Source organism: Zootoca vivipara, chromosome 5, assembly GCF_963506605.1.
Source record: "Zootoca vivipara chromosome 5, rZooViv1.1, whole genome shotgun sequence".
Lineage (NCBI taxonomy): Eukaryota > Metazoa > Chordata > Lepidosauria > Squamata > Lacertidae > Zootoca > Zootoca vivipara.
Window position 1 is genome coordinate 32,699,441 of NC_083280.1, and position 25,796 is coordinate 32,725,236.

Sequence of the window (25,796 nt, forward strand, 5' to 3'; positions counted from 1 at the left end):
AACAGGTCCACCCTCTAAAAAGGTGGTGGTGAAAGACAAATAAAATTAAAATCACATTTTTTTGGGGGGGGATATCACTGCTGATTAATTGTAATATCTATTTGAAAGGGAAGCGCACTCTTGAAAAGAGGTGTTTTGAACCCCTGAAACTTAAAAATTGCAAGAGGGACCCAATTTAAATGAGAGCAAATTAAGAAAGAACAGCTGTTACACTTGTTGAGCTCCCATTATGTCCAGCAAGAGTGAAAAATAGCATCTAAACTTTTCCATAAAGCACAGACAAAAAAGGAGTACTCTTGGTCAGCTCAAGCCAGAGCAGCAAATGTCAAAAGGGTGCGTAGTACCCTTGGTTCTTTTTGCACAGGAGGCAGAAAACCCCACATGCAGCTCTTCCCCGCCCTGGCAGTAAAAAAAGACAACGGTAATACATGCATCTGCTGCCTCTTCACCACACATCAGTGTCCACTAAAGAATAAATAATTCTGTCCCCAGAGAATAAATAACTCTGCTAAACACCCCATTCAGAAAACAAAACAAAACTAGATGTTCTAAAAACAAAGAAATCTTGAATGGCTAGTGACATATAAACAAGCCACACCCTTGTAAGAACTCTCCCATGCACCTAAAATTGCAAAAACCACCCCACCTTTCCAGAGGTTGACTCGCACCGATTATGCACAAGGGGTTAAATAATGCAGCTTCCTCGCCTGGTGTAAAACGCTGGCTATAGGGAACTCTGGTGTGGCGCGCAGGCAGGAAATGAAGCCTTGCCACCGCTGGCGAGGAGATCCGCTACCCTTTTGCAGCCTGTTGGTGTGGACTCGGGTGTCTGGGGCGCAAGCGCGCTTGCTTCGCTGCCTGTAGGCTAAAAGGTCGTGGTTGTTTTTTTTTTTTTTTTGCGGGTGGGGGGGTTAGAAAAAAAAGGCGAGAGAGAGAAGGGGCGTCACCATCTGTTCTTAATTCCCTGGCCATTGGATTAGTAGCCTTCGGTGATGAGATCAGCAGGATCAGCTTTCAGGATGGGGCACCGGCCTGGCTTCAGCGGCAGGCTCTTCCCATCTGGGCTGTCTGTGTCATGAAGGAGGGAGGAGGAGGGGGAGGAGGGCAGAGGAGAAAGCGGAGGCACAAAAGCGACGGCAGCTTTTGAAGGAGCAGCCGCGAGGCGGGCGGGCCGGAGAAGCACCAGGGCCGGCTCGCTCCCAGGCCACTCTTCCTTCTGGGGAAGAGTTTCCAGCGGGGAGTTTCCTGTCTGCGCCTCGGTCGTCTCCGGCGGGCGCGTGGAGCGCGGGAAGCGGGGCCTTGGCGCGAGTCGCCTCCAACTTCTCTCCAAAGTCTCCGCAGCCTCCCCCCCCTTTTTAGGCGGGTGGTGCGCGGAAGATTAACCTGCCTGGATCCGTCTGGTGCCTCCGCCACTTTTCAGGGAAATGCTCTCGGGAAGTCCCAAGAAGATCTCGTGCTGTTGTCTGTTGCCTTCCTAAAGGCTGGCTCGCGCGCTCTCCTCTCCTCTCCACCAGCTTTCCTGGATTTTGTCTCGAACATCCGAAAAGACGAGAGAGAGAGAGAGAAGTAATAACCCGGGATCCAGCCAGAGATGCTTTTCTGGTCCCTTGGAGGTAAGTTTTCGGAAGAGGGGCCGCTCCCCGAGGCTGTTTTACGCACAGCCGGACTCCAAAATAGCCACGGCTCCGTTCAGTTCTACAGTAGTTAGTTACAACGGGTGATGCTGGGGCAAGAAGAGGCTCGTTTTTGCGACTCAGGAGCGAAGGGCTAAGGGAGCCGTTCTGAACTTTTCCAGTCCTTGCTTTGGCGTAGGCTATATGTGATAATAGCCAGCGCTGGCCATGCTCTAAACTCATTGAAATCAATGGATTTAAACGTGCCCATTGATTTCAGTGGGTCTGCTTTGGGAATGACTAGCGTAGGCTCATTTTTTCCCTTTTAAAAAAATCTTTGGTCTGTCCAGGCTTGTAGCAGCGAGCTAAGCAAACGGTTTTTCGGATAAATAAGCGCCTTATTGTCCCCGGCCAAGTGGTTTGTGACAGGCAGCCGCTGAAGGTTTTGTTAGCAACTTCTCAAACGAGCGATTGTGAAAGAGTCCTGAGCGAGATCTGTGCAGTTGTCCTTAGCAAAAGTGAGGCAGGAATTTTTTGCACGAATCAAAGCTAAGCTTGCTCTTTTTTTTCTGGCGGGGGAGGGGGGAGAGGAAGGGTGACTTTTTAGATTTGTAGGAACTGGAGGGTTCTGAAAGGCATCAGTTCTGCTCATGCCTTTCCCAGAGATGTTCTGCAGAACTGCTGAAATTCCATTCAGAACGCCCCACATCTCACGCTATATTGTGTGGGGTTTCGCATAAGACCCCTATTGAATTTCTCAGACACCAAATCTCATTCATTCTAGAAGAAGGAAGAGGGTGGTGGGGAAACAGAACAATATTCTGATTTTAATACCTGTACCTTTAGGATAGCAAATAATGTTTTGTGTATGGGGCTGTGTGTGAGACAGAAATATCCCACCTGAAAAGTTCTTTGTCCACAGATGAGCAACTGTTTTAATCTCCCATTTGATTACAAGCTGCGATCCTTAGCGCCAATCAGCCTAGGCTCCCCCCTCCCTCCCTTTAAACAGTGCTTGCCTGCCCTTGGTGACAGAATCCATTCATAACAAGATAACACTGCATTGTGAAATGACTTATCCGGAGACAAGAGACTGGCTGCTCCCAGAGGACTATTTTTCAGCCTTGCAACTGTTTTCATCTTTGTGTGTGTGTGTGTGGGGGGGGAATAGATCTTTGTAGCTCAGACAGCCTGTAGCTTGTGATGCAATTTCGTTTATTTACTTTTTACTAATGGCAGCAGGAAGTTGTGTGAGTATACACTGAGGGGGAGAAGATCGCTGCTGGTCAGCGTAATTGTCATGGCGTTCATGAGCAATAGGCTTGTGGGGTTTAAAATGCAAGAATGGAAGCCATTCTTCCATTTGTGCCTGCCAGTGTCTTGCTGTTTGACCTAGGGCAACCTCTCTTTGCTCTGTTTCACCACTTGCACTTAGGGGAAAAATAATACTCCTCCCCTCCTCTCGCAAGAGCACTGAGGCTTAATTTATTAATGCATGTGAGGCACTCTGACTTTCTCAGACACTGCTGAGGAGGGAGCACAGTGGATGGACCAGGAGCTGTGAAACGAAAAACCACAGCCCTGCATTAACTGTTTATGGGAGTGGTTGCCTTTGCTCTCCCTGGACAATTGCTCCCAATGAATCTCATTATTTAATAGTTTCTTGCTACTTGGGGTAATAATAGGTCTCCTACACGAATCCTGGTGAAATTGTTTGCATAGCAATGTAAAGTTGAAGATAATTACAGAACTCCGTTGCTTGGGGCGCATGCATAATTTCCAGATAAGCAGCAGCCATAATATCTTACAAGTAAGTGGATACCAAATTACATGCAAAGGGGCACAGGATCTGGATAATTGCAGTGTAGATAATGGCTATTTGGGAGGATGAGGAGGTGAGTAGACTTCAGAGGAAAGTGTTCAAATGCAGGTTTTGGTTTACCTTAAAAAGAAATAGCATCTTGTAGCATAATGCTTGCTGAGTGAAAGCTGTACCTTGTTAACTCTGCAGACTTCTTGTGGCACAGGGACAGTGTGAGCTTGGTGTAATGGATTTTCCATGTTCCAAGAGCAGGCAACTATTTCTGTCTCCTTTTCTTCCCTAGATACTGTTTTGTCCCACTTTGTGTAGGTCAGTGTCTATGTCTTTGTGTCCTGTTTTTGCTGGTATTCCACCTGCTGGATTTGTCATTCTTTGGAGGAGCAAGAGTTAATTCTCCTGTTCCAGGCTTTCTTGAAGAATATTAAAGCACTTTTACCCCACTTACATCCCTGACCTGTAGGGTTGCAATTGACAGCCACAATAGGTTCACCACCTGTCCAAGCTGATCTGGGATTTATCTTTCATGTTCATGGGCAGTGATGTAGGTTTTCCAGAAACTTCTGAATTGGGATTCTTTTCCGAAAGGAATGTTTGGAAAATGTTCCCATGCACATTAGGGTCATTTGCACTGGGAATTTTCCAGATTGCACTGAAAAAAATTCTGATATCATAGACGTTGGGGGAGAGAAATCTATGACCCTAGATCAGGGTTCCCCAAACTTACCTCGCCGAGGGCTGGTGCTACCAGCGCCGATCATGCTGTGGGCCGGAGCGCACAGGAGTGCGCACCCATACACGTGTGCACACGCAATTTCCGGCACACTTCTGGAACACCGGAAATCGCTTGTCCGCATGTGCATGGGCCTCCTCCGGCCCGGAAGTGCACCAGAAATGACGCTTGCACATGCGCACAAGCTATTTCCGATGCTCCCGGTGACCTGGGAGTGGGCAGCCGCGCCAGTAAGAGCAGGCAGTGGCAGTGGGTGGCGGGGGTCGCATAAATGAGCCTCGCGGGCCGCATCTGGCCCCCGGGCCTTAGTTTGGGGAACCCTGCCCTAGATGTTGTTGTACTTCAACTCCCATCATCTCTAGCTAGGAGTGCTAATGCTCAGGAATGTTGGGAGTTGTAGTCCAGCAACATCTGGAGGGCTATGCCCTAAAGCAGGCACCCCCAAATTTGGCCCTTCAGATGTTTTGGGACTACAACTCCCATCATCCCTAGCTAACAGGACCAGTAGTCAGGGATGATGCGAATTGTAGTCCCAAAGCATCTGGAGGGCCGAGTTTGGGGGTGCCTGCCCTAAAGAGTGATCTAATTTAGCAACTTTATTTTACTTGTCTTTTGTAAAGAAACCTAAAAACGTGCAAACTGTTGAGCTTGCCTAATAAGCTGTTTGCAGTTGGTACCTATTAAATGTTACTGTCCTTTCTTTTGGCTTTGAAAAAGTAGGGGTGCTTGCATGTTACATTCAACAAGTGTACAGCCTGTGTACCTGTTCACACAGATAGTTGAACTGTATGTTTGTACAGTAATTCACATGTAATATTCAATGAATGTATAGTCTGTGTACCTGTATCATTCACACCTTATTTGCAATCTTCGTCCATGACAGACACATCACTTTAGCACAGCTCCTAAGCTGTACATTTTATTATGAATGATGATGGTAAGATTCCCAGCTTCCACTCAACTTCTGAGGATAAAATGCTTTTCATGTGTTTGAAGTGAGGAGGGAGTATAGCTGGTGTTGCATCGGCTTAAGTTGGAATTCTCTGATACTGTGGAACTTGCAAATCCAGGCCTTAGGCCAGCAGAGCATAGAATTAGCAGTGGCTGCTGTTCCACAGGGATCTATGGCCTCATTTTGTAATCAAGAAGCAAACCTTATTTCATTATGATTATTGGACAGCAACAAGGCCACAATGTATTTAATATGAGAGCTGCAAAAATTAAGGATGTCAGTATATAGTAAGCAATTAGATTATCTGAATCAGCCTTCCCCAACCTGGTACTCTGAAGATGCTAGCTGGGGTTGATGGCTGTTGTTGTCAAAAACACCTAGAGGACTCCAGGTTGGAAGCTGAAGATGACATGGCTTATTGGCATTTAAAGCAGTTGAGAGTTTGCACATTCTTCATGCCAGCTTTGGCGAATTTAACATTAATGGATACAAGATGGATACATCTTGGCAGCAGGATTTGCCAGTAGGTCTCTCCCCCACTGCTCCCTCTGCCCTGCATTCCTGGCTTAACCAGTCCAGACAACTGCTTGTCATCTCTTGTTTCTTGGGCACACATGCTTTTCTCATTGTTTGCTGGCATGGGATTATTCCAGCACAAACCATCTGCTCCAAGGATGTGTGGCCAATACTTTGCTTGTTGTCTGCCACCCTCTTTGTGTCTATGACTTGCATTTTCAATTACTCTTATGTGCCTGCAGAAGTCAATCACCACCTGCTTGTCCTTTCATGAATCTCCATTTCCCTCAAATATTGATGTGTGTCCTAACTACTATGTTTTGTTTCCCTCTTTGATGCAACAATTGTGCATTTTCAGCTTTTGCTATACTATTAGTGTAGAGCAGGGGTAGAGTTTAGAGTTCAGCATGTCCGACTTGTTTTTTCTTCATTGAATTTACATTCAATATATTCTGCCCCTTGCCCTCTGATCTTCCATGTTTTATTGTTCTTGGCACCATGCCATGCTAGGTAACCTTTTAAAGAAGTTTCCTCTTTTTCTGTATTACCTGGGAGAAATTCTAACTGAACACAATGGGATTTACTTCTGAGTAGACATGCATAGTGTTACACTGAGCAGGATCACACTGTCCTTTCCCCCTGAGACATAATGCCTCTTTTCTTGAAGAAAGGCATTGTACTTATACTTGTTTAAAATGTTGGTTGGTGGGGCTGTTGATGGTAGGGAAGATGGACTGAAAGGTCACCTTCCGTAACCAGAAGGGTAGCTTGCCATAAAGACATTTGATGGTTTCCCCCCCAAAAAATGTAAGTGTAAGTTAAAAGTCTAGGACAATATCTCATGGTGGGTACAAGCTAGCCAAGAATTGTATGGCTGGGCCCAAGGAATGGTTAATGCCTTGTGGGAGAACATTGTGTCAAAGGCTTTGAAAGAGGTGATGGCATGACCCCTTCTGGAGAGGCCCTCCATGGACCTCGAGATATTGGACAGCCTCTACCTTGTGGAATATTTTTCTGGGCAAAGTACAGTAATCCAGAGTGTGGTGGCCAGGTAACTGCAGGCGCATCTGTATGAAGTGAATTATCTTGACCCATTTCAATCTAGCCTCTGGCCCAGTTTCAGCTTTGGTTGCCCTCTGTGATGACCTTTATCAGACAGGGGGAAAAAATACTGTACTAGCCCTTTGGTTCTCCTTGACCACTTGGGAGCTTTTGATACCATGGGCCATGACACTCGAAGGATTGGTGGCCATAGAGAGTTCCTAGCAGAGAGTAGCATTGAAGGATTTGAAGTGTGAAGCCAATGATACTCAGCTAGCCATTCTTTCTGACTCAGGAGAATCTGTAGATGTGCTGGACTGATGTCTGGGGTTGTTGACAGGCTAGATGAGGGTCTGTAAACTATGACTGAATCCTGATAAAACACACTGTATAAGCAGTTCTCATGTCTGGAGATTGGGGAGACATCCTCCTCTGGGATAGAGTGGGATAGAGACTTTCACCCAAAGGGGTTTGTGTTTTGGTTTTGCATGTTTGTTATCAGTGTTTTGTGCCTTAGCAACTTCAGAGAAACAGGTTCCTGACTTAGGTACTGGGTTGCTGATAGTAGTAAGCAGTGAAGCCTGCCAGGCAGCGTTTTCCTTTGCTTATCTTAAAATAGATAGCAGAATGATATACAGCACATAATTCCTTTTTTTTAAGTGGAGCAATAAGAGTGGAGAGCAATATGAAGGTTGTTTTCCCCAGTATTGTAAAAGCTGACTTCAGATGACACATTGTGCAAAGAGGATTGCCTGCCAGCTGAACAGACTCTGGAACACTGCTTGGCAGGAAACCAAAGAATGACACTGCATTTGCAGCAATCCTCTTTTATAACCAGTTCAAATAGGGGCTTCATTCAGAATGAGGCGCTGGATTGAATTCTGGGTACATCGGGCAATCAGGAGGCAAGGGCAATTTAGTGTGCGGTGGGTCACACACTTACTATGATTTCAATTTGGAAAACAGGACTCTTGGCTCTTTCTTTACTGTATTTTCCCATTCCATCCCAACCACAGTTGAAAAGGCATCTCTTAGTAGATGAGAGGCATAATATAGCCTTCAATTTGGCAGTTCAGTCTGACAGCAATCTCTTTGTTGTGGATTTTTACAAAGTCTAAATTGCAGTATGCTTAGACTGGACACCCAGAGTTATTTAGTTTTCAATTTGATGCTGTTGTGAATTCATTCAAAGTATTATTTATCACTAAAAACCTGGCACTATCCACTGTCCAGGAGTAGCTAACCTCTATAGGATAGCAGCCAAGTATTTTGGGTGTAAGGTGACAGTGTTTTATGCCCCTGCAAGGTATCTCGGTGATGCAGCTGAACTGTGCAAAAGAATGAAATTTAAAAATTGTCCAGTAGCACCTTGGAGACCAAACGTAAGTTTGTTCTGGGTATAAGCTTTCGTGTGCATGCACACTTCTTCAGATAGGTAGACCAACACAGCTACCTACCTGAATGTGCAAAAGATTAGCCAGATCCCTAACTCTGTGAATGGAGAAGTAGAAAGGACAGTGCTGACAAGCACCGTATGCACAAAGCCAGAATTGCAACTCCATATGCAAAAGCAGGCATAGACAAACTCGGCTCTCCAGATGTTTTGGGACTACAACTCCCATCATCCCTAGCTAACAGGACCAGTGGTCAGGGATGATGGGAATTGTAGTCTCAAAACGTCTGGAGCGCCGAGTTTGCCTATCACTGCAAAACATGATTTTTTTACTGAAACCACGTCCACACAATAGACACCTTCTCTTTGTCTCTCTTCGTCTCTTTCACTCTTTTTTCAGTAATAGCCTCCTCCCCTTAGAAAACTCCAACAAACAGACTATCATGGCCCTCAGTGTACACATCCCTCTTTTGTCAAAGCATGGAATAAAGTTCTCAAAACACAAGGGATTGAGAATACAAATGGGAAGCACAGAGAGGATTGGTAAACAAACTGAACCAAGTCCAGTACCAGTGGAAAAGGATGGTTCAGAGACTCAGGAGTACTATGGTGCTCATCTTAAGCCAATCGTAGGAGAGGGCTGCTGGCTACACCTCTTTACAATCCACTTCAAAGTTGCACTCAGGCTGGTGACTTGGAACTTCCAGACGAGGACCAGTTCAGAGGGTACTCCCACAAGGCTGCAGTTATCTCAGAAGCTTATGTGGGGGGTGACTGGAGATAATGATTGTAATTAGGTTTATTGGATCATCTATCTGAATCATATGGAATGTGTATGCATACCAGGTCCTGCCAGGTGGTGTGTCTGTGAGATAAACTCCCCATTGTTGGTCTGGTTTATATGATAAGCTCATTAGAAATGTTACTCCTTTTGCACAGATTGCTGCTCTGTGGAAACAATTTCCTCCCCTTTTAGTAGTCTACATAAGGGCTGAGTTATGTTTTAAACTGGCCTTAAGAATCTTTGGCTGAAAACACTCTGCACAGTGTGCCTGTGGTTTCTGCCACTAACAGTGCAATTCTATGTGTGTCTACTCAGGTGTAAGTCCTATTGAGTTTAATGGGATTTACTTTCAGGTAAATTTGTGTAGGATTTCAGCCTAAGATTGTAGTCTTGTACACTCAGTCCTATGCATGTCTCAATTTAGTTCACCACAAGAAGACCACCAACGAGTCTTTCCAGGGAACTAACCCTGCAGTGAGATTCCTTAGGCAAAATGTGATACCATTCTCCCCACATCTGTTCTCTGAGCTAGATTCTGGGCACCAACAATTTCTTTTACATGTCTTTTACTCCCGCCCTAGAAAGTTGTGGTTGGTTCCCTCTCTTTTAAGCTTCATGTGTGTGCTTTTAGACTTTTCACCAACATTCTAGTGTAGTTTAGTATTGGTATATATTGTTATTATTATTATTCTGTTTGTTGTGTTGGTCATTTTCTCAAGTTGCTTTGAATTTATAAAGGAACATTGGGGTAGAAATTTTGCAACAAATCTTTTTAGTAATTACCTGCCCTGGATGCTGGTACGAAGTGAAAGACCCTTTCCCTGCAGTTAGAGGAGTTGGAGGGACTGAGTCTTTCATACCCAACAAAAGAGACAGACTTTGTCCCTCTCTTAGCTTTTCTGGAATCCATAGAGGGCTTGTGAGACACAGTCACTTTCTGACATCATTGAACTTTAGACCATTAGAAGGAATAAGAACTAACTTCACTGCTTCTGGGGTTTTTCAAAGCCTAACATGAAATGAAAGACCAACTCAGAACTCCCACGGCATCCTCCGTCAGGGATGCAGGATTTGTGGCCTTCCAGATGTTGCTGGACTGAAACTCCCATTATCACTGAACATTTGCTGGGGATGCTGTCCAATGACATCTGAAGAGACACAGGCTCCCCATCTCTTTTCTGTGTACCAGGAGTCTGGGATAAATTTGCATGTGTGTGTGAAGTTGGGGGTGACCACAAATTAAAGATAGCTGCTAAGGCTGCCAAAATTTGGGCCCTGTCTACAATATACTGGTGTTTTCCAAGTATTTGTCAATAGATAATTATTGTGGGTATTAAATTTACTATAGTGGCTACTCTCGGTAAACTATGTGCAAATACAAATCCAGTCCTGCTTCACTGACATGTATTTTGAAAAATTATGGAGCTGTATATGCCCTTCAGAGTTCTCATAATATGCCTGAATTTTGCACTCTAGGTCCAACATAATGGAAAAGGCCTTGACAGTCAAAATCTTTCTTCTCCTAGCAAAAGCGGTGAAGGAGGAAGCCATATCAGAGAAGTAAAATGTGATAGCTGCAGTGACCTATCACAAAACAGTAGTGGATGTCCCAGGTCCCTTCTGGTGTACCAAAAATCTCATTTTGTGTAGGCTTCAGAAAAATCTCATGTCCTCCTATAATGCTCCATATACTCAGATATCCTCCACTTGTACTGTTCTTTCTAAGAAACATAACATAACTAGAGACAAAATACTCTTGATTATAATAGAAGGGCTAAGTGCTTTATCACAATTTCACTTTTTCCCCCTGGAAGTTCTAGTAATAGCAGAGTTTATAAATACGGGCATGATTTATTTGCTGATAAATTGAACAACTTACATCTATTTAATTTGTTGTGTTTTCTGTTTGCTTAAATATTTTGTTGTGGCCTGTGGCTAAATCAATTAACTTTCTAATGCTAATAGAGATCCCCTATGCTTAAACTTTCCACATTTCCACACAGACACTTGCACCTTTTTAATGAAATAAAGCTGCTCTGTATGAAATAGAAAGTTTTATGTGCATCACTTCCAAATGTTCTGTTTTAAATTACAGAGATTTAAATATGTGGTGGCACTTCATATTACAAGACACGCTTGGCTTCTCCAGCAGCTATTTAAAAATGTTCATGTCTTATTCAATGTATTATTAGCGTACTCTGTTATCTATCAAACCTTCTCTAGGAACTTTCAAAAAAACATTGGGCTAAGCCTGCTCTTAAGTAGGAGTTCTATAGAAGCAAGTAAAATTTTGGCCACATAAATTGTGTATGAACTTTTGCGGATAAATAGAATATTAATATTTGTATTGCATGCTTCCCCAAATAATGCAAGGCAGATTGCCTGGTCTCTGCCTTCCTCTTCACAACAACTCTTCAAATGGTCTTTGATAACAGACTGAAATGGTGGAATGGTCCAGTCATACTTCATGGGGCAAGTTGTTCCATAACCAGTGCTCAAAATTACCCAGGTGCCAGGCACATTTTGCACCTGGCTATTGGCCACTTGCAACCAAGTGAAGATGCCTGGGGACCTAAATGGTGCCTGACATATCCACCATGTGGAGGTGCATGCCTGTGGATCACTGGATCTTGACTGTTTCACACACATCCTGTGGAATTCTATCCACTCCACTCAGTTGTGAGGTGTGGATTCTCACGCTATGAATGGCCTGGGTCACCATTAAAAAAAAGAGAGAGGTAGAAATAGGCCAATATATATTTGGATCAACCTGGTGGTATTATTAGCACTGCATTTGAACCATCCTAAGGAAGCAGGTGGTGCTGTGGTCTAAACCACTGAGCCTAGGGATTGCCAATCGGAAGGTCAGCAGTTCGAATCACCGGGATGGGGTGAGCTCCCGTTGTTTGGTCACCTAGTAGTTCGAAAGCACGTCAAAGTGCAAGTAGATACCGTATATTCCAGCGTATAAGACGACTGGGCGTATAAGACAACCCCCAACTTTCCCAGTTAAAATGTAGAGCTTGGGATATACTCGCCGTATAAGAAATACGACCCGAAGTATAAGACAACCCCTGACTTTTGAGAAGATTTTCCTGGGTTAAAAAGTAGTCTTATACGCAGGAATATACAGTAAATAGGTACCACTCCGGTGGGAAGGTAAACGGCGTTTCCGTGTGCTGCTCTGATTTGCCAGAAGCGGCTTAGTCATGCTGGCCACATGACCCAAAAGCTGTCTGTGGACAAACGCCGGTTCCCTTGGCCTATAGAGTGAGATAAGCGCCACAACCCCAGAGTTTTCCATGACTAGACCTAATGGTCAGGGGTACCCTTACATTTAAGGACTAACCAGGCCTGTTACCTGTCTGCTAGGGGCCTTCCTAAATAGGCAGCTGCTGAATAAATTGTTAACAACTTTCAAGGGTTCATATTAATTTACTCATATAAATTTGTAGTCAAACCCAAATATTTGATGTCTGCTGTTATGCTTGGCTACTCAGAAGTAAGTCCCACTAAATTCATTGAGGATAACTCTATATTGTGGGATTATTGTAGTCATAAATGATTTTGTCTTGCCCTTCAGTTTAGTGAGAGGCCAAGTGGGAGATGATGATGATAGATAGATAGATAGATAGATAGATAGATAGATAGATAGATAGATAGATAATGCCTTATCTTGTGACCTTCAGAAGCCTTAATTTGTCTTCAGTGGTACAGTTTGTTCTTCTGAAAAAATAGTTTGCCAAATAAAATTCTGTTAGATTGTGTTAAGGCACTACTGTGGCTTTTAGTTGTGCTCTTTAATGTCTGTGGTTTTGGAATCTTTTTGCAGGGCTGCAGTAGAAACAAATCAAGAGCATGAATCTTCAGAGAAACATGATACTAAGCTGTAAATCCTCAGCAGCAACTAATGTGCAGAATCCATTCAGACCCCATTCACATTCCTATAATTGAAATTCTCTTAAGAGTGTTGCCCCATAGCATAAAGAGATCTCTACTCGCCAGCCCCCTTTACCACCAAAGTCTTTTTTAGCCATTGTGGTGCTGAAAGCTATTGTCACATAATCAACAGATGATGGTGGAACTTGGAAAGTTAAGAATGCCAGGTCTCAGTGGGTTGTATTCTTGCCTTTTGTCATTGGCAAACTAATCAACCTCATTTTGAGTGCTTGGCTGAATTGTAATACTTCCTCCAAATTATACGAGCAAGCCCCTTCCCCAGGGAACAATGTGCAATCCCTTAATCTCTCTCATACAATTGGCAGCTCTCTTCAAAGTTAAGAGTATCACTCTTTAATGAAAGTATATTATTCACCAGTTTCTGCTTTCCATTTTTTTGCTGAGGGTATTGCCTTTACTAAAGGGTAAAATCTACCAGAATCTGCATGCTCCTGTTGGTGTGACTTGGAAGTTGGGGTGCAAAAGTGTTTAAAAAAGCCAAAGACATAATAGTAATTAAGCAACAACAACTAACCTATAACTATATCCTCTGCCACTGTACATGGCAAAATATTATTGAGAATAACTGAGTCAGACTTTTAGCTTTCTTTTTCAGGAGATAGGGGCTAGTTGCTCTTCTCCAAAATATGTAGGTAACATTATGGGAAAACAGAACTATGATTCTAGACCAGGCATCCCCAAACTTCGGCCCTCCAGATGTTTTGGACTACAATTCCCATCATCCCTGACCACTGGTCCTGTTAGCTAGGGATCATGGGAGTTGTAGGCCAAAACACCTGGAGGGCCACAGTTTGGGGAGGCCTGTTCTAGACCTTGCAAGCACACAAACTTCCATTTTTAATATCGTACCATAACAAGACAGTATAGAAGGGTATACTCATATTTTTCAAAACTGGGAAATAAATAAAGTGGACAGATTCAGCCCCTTTATTATAAATGAGCAAGCATTGTGTAGACACAGAATAGAGTTATTAATTGGAGGAGAGACCTCAATGTTTTCAATATCTACCAATACAATATTGAAGAGTATTTTACCAAAAGCACTCAGTCCAGCATACATGGTTGGGAAACTTACAACTGGAGAAAACAAGACTGGAAAAGGTACTAACAAATGGGGAAGCTAAAAGGCTGTTAGTTAAGTTTTTTGCTTTACAGTAATATGAAACTTTTACAATAAGATGAACAGATTTAAAGGTCATTGTGACAGGCATCTGGGAGCGTCCATTTGTGTAGAAAAACACGGCAATGCTAGTATACTGTTGGGCAACAGGAATTTAGGAAAAGGTAGTCTGTGGCAACAAGAGTTTTAACCCAGTTGTAGCCAAACCATGACTATACAATTAAACAGGCTTCTTTTGCATCCTAACCTGTTGCCAAACGGGTCCCTAGTCTGCTGCCAAATTTGGATATGGAGCATTGAGGCTTAATTTATGAAATCGCAAAGGATCATTAGTTTGTTGAGAGGTCATACGGTTGAGGTGATAATTTTGCAATGCTCATAATTATACTTTCATTTATCATTATTACATATTTATATATACGATCCCTTCATGCCATCTCCATATGTCTGATGGTTCAATCCAGTGTTTGGATGCTATGGCATTTGCTTTCTAAGAAAAACTTATTTGTCTTTACAAGGCGAGGTTGTGACCTTTTTCCTGGGCCTGTTCTCAGAGCAGATTAGTTACACCTGACTTAAATTAACATTCCAGATGTCTCAGTAATAATGTCAGTTCCTGAAATATTTCTGGTAGTTTATATTCCTGGTGCGCTGTGTCTGCGTATCCCCCACCCCCTTGAGGTTCCTTTTCCCACTATTTTGAATTGTACAGATTTTTGGTTTCGCTTTAGCATTGCACATAATTTCGAAATGGTGTGAGGTGCAATAGTATTGGTTTTGTTTTGGGGGTGGGTGGGTGGGGTATCTGCTTCTGAGGAGAGAGTGAAGAGAAAGGTTTCACACACACCCCTTATAACACTTGGTCATCTACATGAAGCTGACTGGCAGCGATTCAGGACAAACAAAAGGAAGCAGTTCTTCATACAGCACATAGTTAACTTATGGAATTTGCTGGCACAAGCGAATGATCATCATCTTGGATGGCTTGAAAGAGAGCTTTAGACAAATTTATGGAAGGTAAAGCTATCAGTGGCTACTAATTGCCTTTGAATGTCGGTCATTTGGGAAGCAACAACAAGAGAGAACTGTGGCCCTCATATTCTCCTTGTGACTTCCCAAAGGCATTTGAAAGAGGCATGCCTTCCCAGAAGCATACCTGAAGGAATGCCTCCCTCGTACCAGCCTGTTGCTGCTTCAAAGTCATCATCAGAGGCAGTCGCCAGTGCAGTTTGACCAGACCGAAGGCTTGTTTTCTTTTAAAGAGAAGGGCCCCTTGCATTTTCACTCTTAACATTCAGAAGTGACTCATTCCAGACTAAGAGCAGCCACAGTCCTGCAACGTGACAGTTTTGTGTCCGAGAGGGATAAAGTGTGTTGGCAGAGATGAATTGTGCTCTGGTGGCTTCGGTAGTATGGCCCTGCTGAATTCCCTGCATGGCGTATCCGTTCTTGTTTGAACTCTTTCCCGCCTCCCCCTCTTTTGACTGCCTTTAATTCATTGCCTTTCTTCTCTATCTGAACGTGCAGAATGGGAAGGATACCATGCCCGCTACTGCCTTTAAGAAGACCTGAAAGATAGAAATGGTGCGAAAATTGGTTTGCACAAATAGGTTGCTCATATGAACGAGAGCTGCCCTTGAACTGGCATATGTATGTAGCCTACAGAAGGTGTGCCAGCTTTTTTTGGGGGGGGTTGGACTTTTGTACAGAAGTATCAAGTTGATAGGTTTTGGGAGGGGTGGTGGTTAGAGGATGCAGGGTTGAGTAAGGAATGATAAAAGGGGTCCTTCTTGGGTCAAGGAATAATTTCCCTTTGCCGTGTTAGATAGCTGGGATAGCTCAGTCAGTAGGGCATAAGACTATTTAATCTCAGGGTCATGGCTCCGAGTGCCACATTGGGCAAAAGGGACATGGGTGGCGCTGTGGTCTAAACCACTGAGCCTCTTGGGCTTGCCAGTCAGAAGGTTGGCAGTTCAAATCCTCACGACGGGGTGAGCTCCTGTTGCTCTGTCACTGCTCCTGCCAACCTAGCAGTTCAAAAGAATAACAGTGCAAGTACATAAATAGGTGGTGGGAAGGTAAACAGCATTTCCATGCACTCTGGTTTCTGCCACGGTGTCCCATTGTGCCAGAAGCGGTTTAGTCATGCTGGCCACATGACCCAGAAAGCTGTCTGTAGACAAATGCCAGCTCCCTCAGCCTGAAAGCGAGATGAGCGTCGCAGCGCCATAGTCGCATTTGACTGGACGTAACCATCCAGGAGTCCTTTACCTCCTTTACCTGCCACATTGGGCAAAAGGTTCCTGGATTGCAGGGGGTTGAACTTGATGGCCCTCGTGGTCCCAACTCCTACAGTTCCATGATTCTGTGTATGCTTAGGTCCACCCTGAGCAAGAGATTCCACTGTGAGGTTCTCTTTTCGTAGGGAGGCTTTTATGCAAGGAGTCCTCCAGAAGTTAGACTTACAGCTCCCATCATTTGTGACCGTTAGGTGCTCTGGTTGTGGCTGGTGGGATTATACTCCAAAACATCTGGAGAGCATTGTGGGACCAGGCTGGGTAAGCATTGTGGGCATATCGGGCGAGTGGGTGGAAACACCAGCTCTTCTCTAAAACAGTTACAGTACTTACAATACTGTAGTAGTGAGGGATTCGTGTGTGTAAACAGGGAGGGTGTTGTTTGTTTCATTGAAAAAGGAAAACAGGGTGACTGGGCAAGTTAATATAGTAAGAAAAACATAACACGTCCAAAGCCCTGGTATCTCTATATGGAATCATTCTGCTATCCATTCAATATCTCTGTATGGTTTTATTTGCTGCAATTCAAAGAGTGTATCTAATTCGATGTTTAGAAATGATCATAACTAGATCTGCAAATGTTTTCCGGATGTTTTCAGTAGCGTTGTGTGTTGCAGGAAGTCTGACATGCTTATCTTGTCCCAGTATCAGGCTGCATTTTTTTTAACGGTGAAATAGCATCTCCCCAACTTAACTTTTTCGGGTAAGATTTCAATTTAACTGTTAGTGCTGAGAATAACATTCTTTAATGTCTTGGCAGCTCCACTGAGAGTGCTGGAAAGTGAAACTGACACTCTTTTTCCGGCTTGGATTTGGCATGCTCACTGCTGGGTGCATGCCCTGCTTTTAATCTGACCATTTCCCAGCTATGTGGGGGATGCTTGTGAAACAATTACAGAAATATTTCTGCCTCCTACAGGAGTTAATGGGGTTTTTCCCCTCAAAAGAGTAAGGCTGCAATCCTATTTGTGATTACCCAGCAGTTTGTCTCGTTGATCACAGAGAGGCAGGCTGGCTGACTTCTGAGTAAACATGCCCAGGCTTCTGCAATGAATCAGTTTCTTTCAGCAGAGCTAACCAGAGTATTAGTGCCCTGTTCATTTGCCACTGTGTTCAGTTTGTGCGAGGTGGCCAGTAGCACACAGCTTCTGTAAATGCCAAAAGTTAACCAGAAACATAAAATGTTTTGGCAGAGAAATGGGAATTTGGATGTGTCTTGAGCAAATTACCATGGCTTAAAAACAACAAGCAGTAAAGGCTTGAACTTGGCATGTTATATAGGATATAGTGTGCTTTTGCAATTTGCAAGTGAATCAGGAGGAGAATGTTTAACATGCACCATGTGTAAATATTCCTTAATGTGTACATTTATTTATTTATTTATTTGCATTCTGTATTGCAAAAGGTCAGGAAGGGAGCTAATCACAATGCTGTTAGGCAGGCAGGCTTGCCCTTTGGCTTACCTTCGGTACTATGAATTGCATCCCACAATGGAGGAAAACTGAATATTGATTTCTGGGCATACTCTCTTCCATTCCTGCTTCAGTTTATTGGGAAGAATTTGTATTTGTTTGAGGTCATGCCATTGAAACTAGCCTCTTTCCCTCTCTCCCATAATAGAAGGAGAATCATAAATGTGCAAGGCTTGTGTGTGTGGCAGGGTGTTTGTTAACTGCTTGTATCCTTCCGTCAACCTCACATATTGGCAATCTTGTTAAGAGGCTATAATCTGCTATTCCAGTTGTTCTCCTCCAGAGCCTATAGGTGGCATGAAGGTTTGCAAGGAATTCTGTATCTACAGTGGTACCTCTACTTACAAATAACTCTACTTACGAATTTTTCTACTTACAAATGGAGCTCCGCCCGCCATTTTGGATGCAGTTTAGATAGGATTTTTTCTACTTACGAATTTTTAGATAGGGTTGCTTCGACTTACGAATTTTTTCTCCCAATGCATTCCTATGGGATTCGACTTACAATTTTTTTTCGACTTACAAATGTGTGTTCGGAACACATTAAATTCGTAAGTAGAGGTACCACTGTACTAACCTCTTTGTGTGTTCATGTGTGAAAGTGTTTCTAGGTGCAAGCATTTTCTAGCCTTACCTTCACTTTTCATTGTCTAGAGTCCAGGAGCAGATTGTTTTTGCAGTGTGAGCGCTAGAGAATGGGTTAGGAAACTTGCTGAGATCGCTGCCGCTTTCTGTGGCCCAAGGATGTGTTTTCTCCACCATGAAAAGTTTTGAAGAAAAGAACTGCTTTAGAAAAGATCGGTCATGCGTAGACATACAGTGGCTGATAGGAGAAAGAAGAGGCACAAGAGCAGTTGAGAGTTCTCTAACTTGAGAGGTGTGTACCACCAATATCTAATGATGCTTGCTATTTGGTTCAAAGCCAATGGCTACATACTGTAAAGTCTGGTCCCAAAATATTTTGTTCTAACTTTTTGGCAATCCCCAATCATTTCCATACATGGATCTATCTAAAAGGCCTATGTATGCATGAAGTGGTTCCGTATGTGCACTGGGAGATTGTTTTCACTCCTTGCAGCAGCTCCTTACATCTTATGGAATTCTACTCTGAAGGATGCTGCCTTTTTGAAGATGCTTATGAGGGCCTTCTGTCAGGTGATGCTTGGCCCTCCTTTGCCTCCCAGATGCAGGTTGAAAATTTCTTGAATTCCTGAAAGACTGCCACTTTTCAATATACTTTGAGGTGCTCTGAAACCATATTTAGAAGTACAGTGGTACCTCGGGTTACAGACGCTTCAGGGGTTACAGACTCTTCAGGTTATAGACTCCGCTAACCCAGAAATAGTACCTCGGGTTAAACTTTGCTTCAGGGTGAGAACAGAAATTGCATGGTAGCGGCACAGCGGCAGCGGGAGGCCCCATTAGCAAAAGTAGTACCTCAGCTTAAGAACAGTTTCAGGTTAAGAACGGACCTCCGGAATGAATCAAGTTCTTAACCCAAGGTACCACTGTAGTTATTGAAGACATTCAACTCAGTCCATTCAAGGTCACCAAAGATAATGATTTTTTTCAAAATTAGATGGCCATCTCCCTTAACTCACCAGCTATCAGTTTCTTGAACAAGATACAACATCATATTGTGATGAGATACTGAATGTAATGTACGTGTGTGTGAACACTTACATTTAATGACTTTGCTGCTTGCTTTAATAAAAACGGTCTGTTTAAGTTGCTATGAAGACTTCATACATGGGGACTTTGCATGCATATTATTATTCAGCAGCCTTCCAATAACCTAGCCAAGAATTTGCCTAGCTACAATTAAGTACACAGTCTTTTGACACATGACATTATACAGTTTGTAAACCAGTCTTCTGTGTTGGGAGTATTCCTTCCTGTCTAGATGGGATTTTGACATTGTTTCCATGCAACCTTGGTAAAATCAACTTCTGATGTTTTGCTATTGGGCATTCAGAATTGCTGTTGTGTGAATATACATCACTTGAAGTCTGGAAACTTAAGACATGTAGCTTTCTTTTGAGCTGTGTGGACTTTGCAACCTTTTGAGACTGTGTCCTTAAACACACATGCAGAGCTGTCTTAGCACACAACTTGTGGCTCATTGTGGCTCCCTAGCACAGATACAAGTGAATATTCAGTGTCTCTTTTTCAACAAGACAGTTAATGTAATGCACCGTCAAAAAGCATGTTGGATGGGAAATACCTCATGTCAAAGACCCATGGATTTTTGGCATGGTATGTAGCATAAATAAATACATTTGCAGGCAGTATCCTGCTCAGGCTTTTCAACATAGTAGCAGCACCACTTAACACCTCCACTTGTATTTTCAAACCAAACAATCCACAGGATGGGCTGGTCAAAAGACTTTCAGAACCATAAGCATTTGTTAAATCTCTCCAGCTTCCTTTTCAGAAGCCCACCACAAATCGTAAAACAAGTTTTGCCTATATATTTATTTAAGGGGCATGACTTTTTTTTAAAGGTGAAGTATTAAGTTTCACAGCTGTTTGCTATCATCCAGGGATACCTTCCAGCTATGCTAGTCTGGGTTCCTTTACAAGGTACACCGATTGGAAAGGCAGATTTAGAAAAGAGAAATGCTAGAGGTAAACAGCTTGCCGAAAGAATTTCTTTTTGAAGCAATACAAAGAAGCACAAGTGAAAATGGATGGTCTCATGCATACCTGATAATGAAGAGAAAAGCTCTTGTACAACCTGACAGTGCTGACTAGACTATATGGGTGGAAGGGCAAAAGGTGTGGAATGTCTGTGTCTATTATGAAAAGACGGAAATTGCTGTCTGTATTTGGAACACTGCAGGCTCAATATATCCTGCTGACAGTCTGGCTAGTGACCGCTGTTGTACAAAGCCCATGAAGCCGAGAATTGTCAGTTCTTCATTTTAAAATAACTTGGCACCAATCGTAGAAATTCCGTTTTTTTTAAGAATACATATGTGGGTTATAAGGTGACTGCTTTTTAACTGGAGACTCTCTCTACTTTTTCTCCCCCCCTAGGAGTGTATTCTCAGAAAACATTGGCTCTAAACAGGTCCAGAAGGCAAGAGTGAATCCAGTCTACATGCACAGAGTCCACTGGCTCAGCTTGAAAGTGTTTTCATGAGTTAACACTAGGACCAGATCCACCCTTCGTTCCCTGCAGCCAAGCAATCTGCAGCCAAGCAATGGGCCAAAAAATCTCAGGGAGCATAAAGTCTGTCGATGTTCGGGAGCCCCCTTACAGACCTGTCAAAAGAGAACTGAGGGGTCCAGATTTCTGCAAGCCTGCGAGATTGGATATGTTGCTGGATATGCCCCCGGCCCATTTGGAGGTCCAGTACAAGCACGCTTGGAACAACGAAGACCGATCCTTAAATATATTTGTGAAGGAAGATGACAAACTGACGTTTCACAGACACCCGGTAGCCCAAAGCACAGACTGCATCCGAGGCAAAGTTGGGTATACAAGGGGCCTACATGTTTGGCAGATCCACTGGCCCGCCAGGCAGCGAGGAACACACGCTGTGGTTGGAGTGTCAACGGCAGAAGCACCTTTGCATTCTGTAGGATATACGTCGTTGGTTGGTAGCAATAATGAGTCATGGGGCTGGGACCTTGGGCGCAACAAACTTTATCACAACTGCAAAAATCAGCCTGGGGTGACATATCCTGTATTTTTGGAACCAGACGAGTCTTTTGTACTCCCAGACTCCTTACTGGTGGTTTTGGATATGGATGAAGGGACACTTAGCTTCATTGTGGATGGACAGTACCTTGGAGTGGCCTTCAGGGGACTTAAAGGGAAAAAACTCTATCCTATAGTCAGTGCGGTATGGGGGCACTGTGAAATCACAATGAGATACATCAACGGACTTGATCGTAAGTGTTCCACCACACTTCTAATTTCTTTTTCCCAAAGACCCAAACATGTTTCTAGCTTTGCCAGCTTAACAGTTTCTTCCATACTAAATGTACAGTAGGGGAGAAGTTGCACCTGCCTGTCCTGTAACCTTCTGGTGAAATAAGGTCATCTGGGTGATAGTGCTGCGGATATCTGTAATTTGCAGCTGTAGTAAGATGAGTGTGCTAACATCTAAAAGGAATGTGGCACCTACCTCATCTTGCAGCAGTTCTGTCCTCCCTCCCCAACAATTTTTTTCAGGCTAAAAACTCTGTGGAATTAATGTGTGAGTATTATTTTATGCTTTTGTGGTTTTAAGCTTCTTTTTTTAGAAGTATGCAAAAATGTACATTAGCAGTGGAAGGTTTTTTCATGTTTGCAAACTGGGTTCTTGTTGAATTGATGATGGAATGCCTTGCAAAACTATATTCTTCAAAGTCAGGCTTGAAAACTGGGTTCTGATCTCTCCAGTTTGTGTGTTTATATATAATTTAGAAGCAGCTTTCCTATTCACTAGGCAGGAGCAAAGATTGTGCACTTATAGCTCTGGAGTATAGTTGAAGATAGATGGGTTGTGACCCTCCTCTTGGACAGGATTGCATCTGTGTTTGTACAGTGTTACGCTTACATTAAATCAGGGATGGCCAATGTGGTGCCCTCCAGATGCTGCTTGACTACAACTCCTATCATCCCTGTCTACTGGCCACCACTGACCATTGGGGATGATGGGAGTTGCAGTTGGGAGAGACAATTTCAGTACTGCTGCAGTCTCACAAGATTCATCTTACGTTTGCTAAAAACAGCACCTTTAGTGTAACAAGACCTGCCCTTGGAATGCACTCTCAGTAAATATCTACAGTCCTGGTGATTCAGAGCCTGCTTAATGCTCATTTGTTCACTCAGGTTATCCCTGAGGGGTAGTCTGCTTAAGTTCATGATTAATTTGAATTCCAAGTTATACTGCTCTTTTCGTTGGTGATTTTATGTTGGTGATCACATTGAGGGTTTTTTAAATACTTTTTTCTGTTTGGTGGTATAGAAACTAATAACTTTTTGCCTGATACAGCTATCACTGGGATGCCAAAATAGCGGAGGAGAACTCAGGCTGATCTAGATTTCTCAATCTGCTGTTTTCTAGTCTGGATTTGAAGCATCAATGGCCTTCAACTTTATTCTGTTCTGTCAAAGTGAGGTCTAACTCCTGCTGTAAGGATCAGCAGGCAGCGACTTGCAAAAAATGGATTGCCACATGGAGTTTTGCCAGTGTTGTATGGTGAGACCTTTTCCATGTGTGTATTTCTATATATAAAGAGGGTTCGAGTTCTATTACACCATAAAGGTTGACTAAACCCATATCTTAAAAAACAAAACAAAACACCTTGCAAGGCTAAGCTTTTAAGTTCATTTTAAATTTATCCTATGAGTTTGCAAATAGGGTGATCTGGCTCACTAAATAAAAGCAGTGAGCAAAAACGAAAAGATACAAATACTGCTGGCTGCATTTTTCTTAGTTCCACTTTCTTCCCTTTTAGCCTCAAAAAGGATGTCTAAATTATCCTCCTTATGAACTTTCTCTGTTTTTGTGTGCTAGCTCTTAAAAAAAATCACAAAGGCCTTTTAACTTTTACTTTTAAAATAGCCCCTTCCCATTAGGAGTTTTTATCAACTGAACTCTTGCCAGCACACTGTAGCTGTATTTTAAATGAAACTTCTAACATCTTAAAAGGAAGATAAAAGGACCTCAAAGTTTTATAGCGATTGGGGTTAACCTGGAAAATATTCTCTGCACAGAAAATGCTTTGTAATTCTTTTGGAAGTTGACAGAAGTTTGCTGAATAGAAAACGAACTGTAAGCAAATAGAAATGGCCCTGAGCAAGGCTGTGTTCAGATAGCTAAAAATATGAACAACTTCACAGACAAAACAGGATTTTACTCCTCTCCCGGCAAAGGGCTTATCTATTATGTAACAGCATGATTATAGTACTGTTTCTCTATACAGTGTTGCCTCGGAACTCAAACAGCTCTGTTCTCAAACATTTTGGCTCCCAAACACCAAAAACCCGGAAGTAAGTGTTCCGGTTTTTGAACGTTCCTTGAAACACGAACATCCAACATGGCTTCCGCTGTGCAAAAACCTAGCTGACGGCCAGTTGGAAGCCGCGCCTCGAAACTCGAACGTTTCAGAAATCGAACGGTCTTCCAGAACTGATTACATTCGAGTTCTGAGGTACCACTGCATGAAACCATTGGCCGAAATCTTGACTAGGGATGGGAATGTTGTGCCCCTTCCAATGCTGTAGTTTGTGAAGTTCATAGTGGGCTGTCTGGACCACATGGGCTTCTAATGACAAGGAGCACCTCCAGACCACTCACCTGTGGTTTCATAGGATAACCACCCAAAAGCTGGTACACATCCAGTTCCCAGACGCACCCAATTCCCATCCATCTTGTCAGGATTCAGCCATGGTTTACTAGCTGTCATCAAGCTCATAAGTGCATTTGGACACCAGTTTAGGACATGCATTGCATGGCCTCTCCTGATTCAGATACTACAAAATAGAGCTGGGTATCAACAGCATCAGTAACACCATGCCCCAGTAACATTTTGCTGAGTATTCTTTTTAAATGTTTTATTGTTCTTATGAAAAACCATGTAGATATTCTTATGTTTAAAAAAACCCCTTTCTTTCCACAATATATCTGCTACTCCCAGAAGTCTCCTCAACTTGTTACAGCATCTAATCTGCTTCTCTGGGCAAATATTAATGTTCTGCAGTATTGCAGTATTGCTGCAATATTTGCATAACAATCCAGCATACTAGAGCCACCCATTCACTCTCTGGGCGGGCGGGGGGGGGGGGGGAGATTCCTAGAAAAAGTAATTAAGGACACTTGTCTAAGTGCCTTGACTGTGTGAGCTTCAAAGACCAATGGGGAACTAAACTATGAAGCCTACCGACAGATCACTCAAATACATTTTAAAAGATCTCGATCACAGTTTGCCCCCATCGCTAGATGTAAGCCACTAGTGATCTTCACATCTCACATAAGTCCTATGATATAACTCCCGCTGGTTTTAATATACCCAAGCTATAGAATGAAGGATGTTGCACTTTAAGAAAAAGGTCCTTTCTGAATTGCCTGCAGCGACTTCTGTTAGGTGAAGCAAAGAGCAGAAAGGAGTTAGGACTCAAAAATCATAGTGCAATTACTGCCCCACCCTCCCCTTCCTGGCTGGCTGGCACAAGTAGCTCAAGCGCTTGATCCCCACTGCTCCCAAGCAGGAATTTGGATAGTGCCCTCACCAAAGAGTAGCTCAGGGATGTGCTTGATGAATGAGCGATGGGACACATTCCTATTGGGAAGAAAAAGTACACATTAGCCGATTATGAAAAATTGTGCAAATTTCCCCCCTTGAATGAGAATTTCACGATTAGTATATTTGCTTATACCCTGCCTTTTCCCCCTGACAGAATCATGGTGACTTACAGCTGAAATAGAAACAGCTTAAAAACATAGGTGAGGGAAAGCAATCATTAAAAACAAATGAGCATTAATAGAATTATGATATACTGTATGTGTATTAAAACACACAGATCATTACAACAACAAAAATTGTAGCACTAGCCCAGGCTTCCTCAACCTCGGCCCTCCAGATGTTTTTGGGCTGCAACTCCCATGATCCCTAGCTAGCAGGACCAGTGGTCAGTGATGATGGGAATTGTAGTCTCAAAACATCTGGAGGGCCAAGGTTGAGGAAGCCTGCACTAGCCCTTCCCTTAAAAGCAGTCAGTTCCCAAAATCCTGTTGGATCAAGAAAGTCTTCACCTGCCAACAGGACAACGTGAAAGCAAGCCAGTTTAATTTCTCTAGTTCCAAAGTTTGGGAGCAGCCACAGAGAAGGCCCTCTTCTGCAGACAGAGAAGCAGCCATACCGAGACCATGGCATAGCTCTCCCGACAGTGGTGTTGCTGCCACTTACTGAGGCAAAGCAGAGACAGGGCAAAGAGGTTTCTCTTAGGGTGCCTGCACAATCCCAACCTCATCACCTTCCTGCCTCGCCTCTCCCTGTCGCACCCCAGCTTTCCAGTTTGCGGCAAAATGTAAATGGCCATTGTGCTCACCGCTTTCGTCTATATTTGTTAGGCTTTATATGAAATAAGTGAATGGATG

At 43.2% G+C, this 25,796-nt stretch overlaps 1 protein-coding gene across 1 annotated transcript in view; it reads left to right on the forward strand.

The window, feature by feature from the left end:
* The first annotated feature begins 1,092 nt into the window (after positions 1-1,092).
* SPSB4 (splA/ryanodine receptor domain and SOCS box containing 4) overlaps positions 1,093-25,796 on the forward strand; it is a 67,955-nt gene continuing 43,251 nt past the window's right edge. The window contains exons 1-2 of the mRNA XM_035133462.2: positions 1,093-1,613; positions 20,740-21,600. Coding sequence (XP_034989353.1) covers positions 20,907-21,600 — 694 coding nt within the window. The 5' untranslated portion in view covers positions 1,093-1,613; positions 20,740-20,906. The remainder of the gene's footprint in view (positions 1,614-20,739; positions 21,601-25,796) is intronic.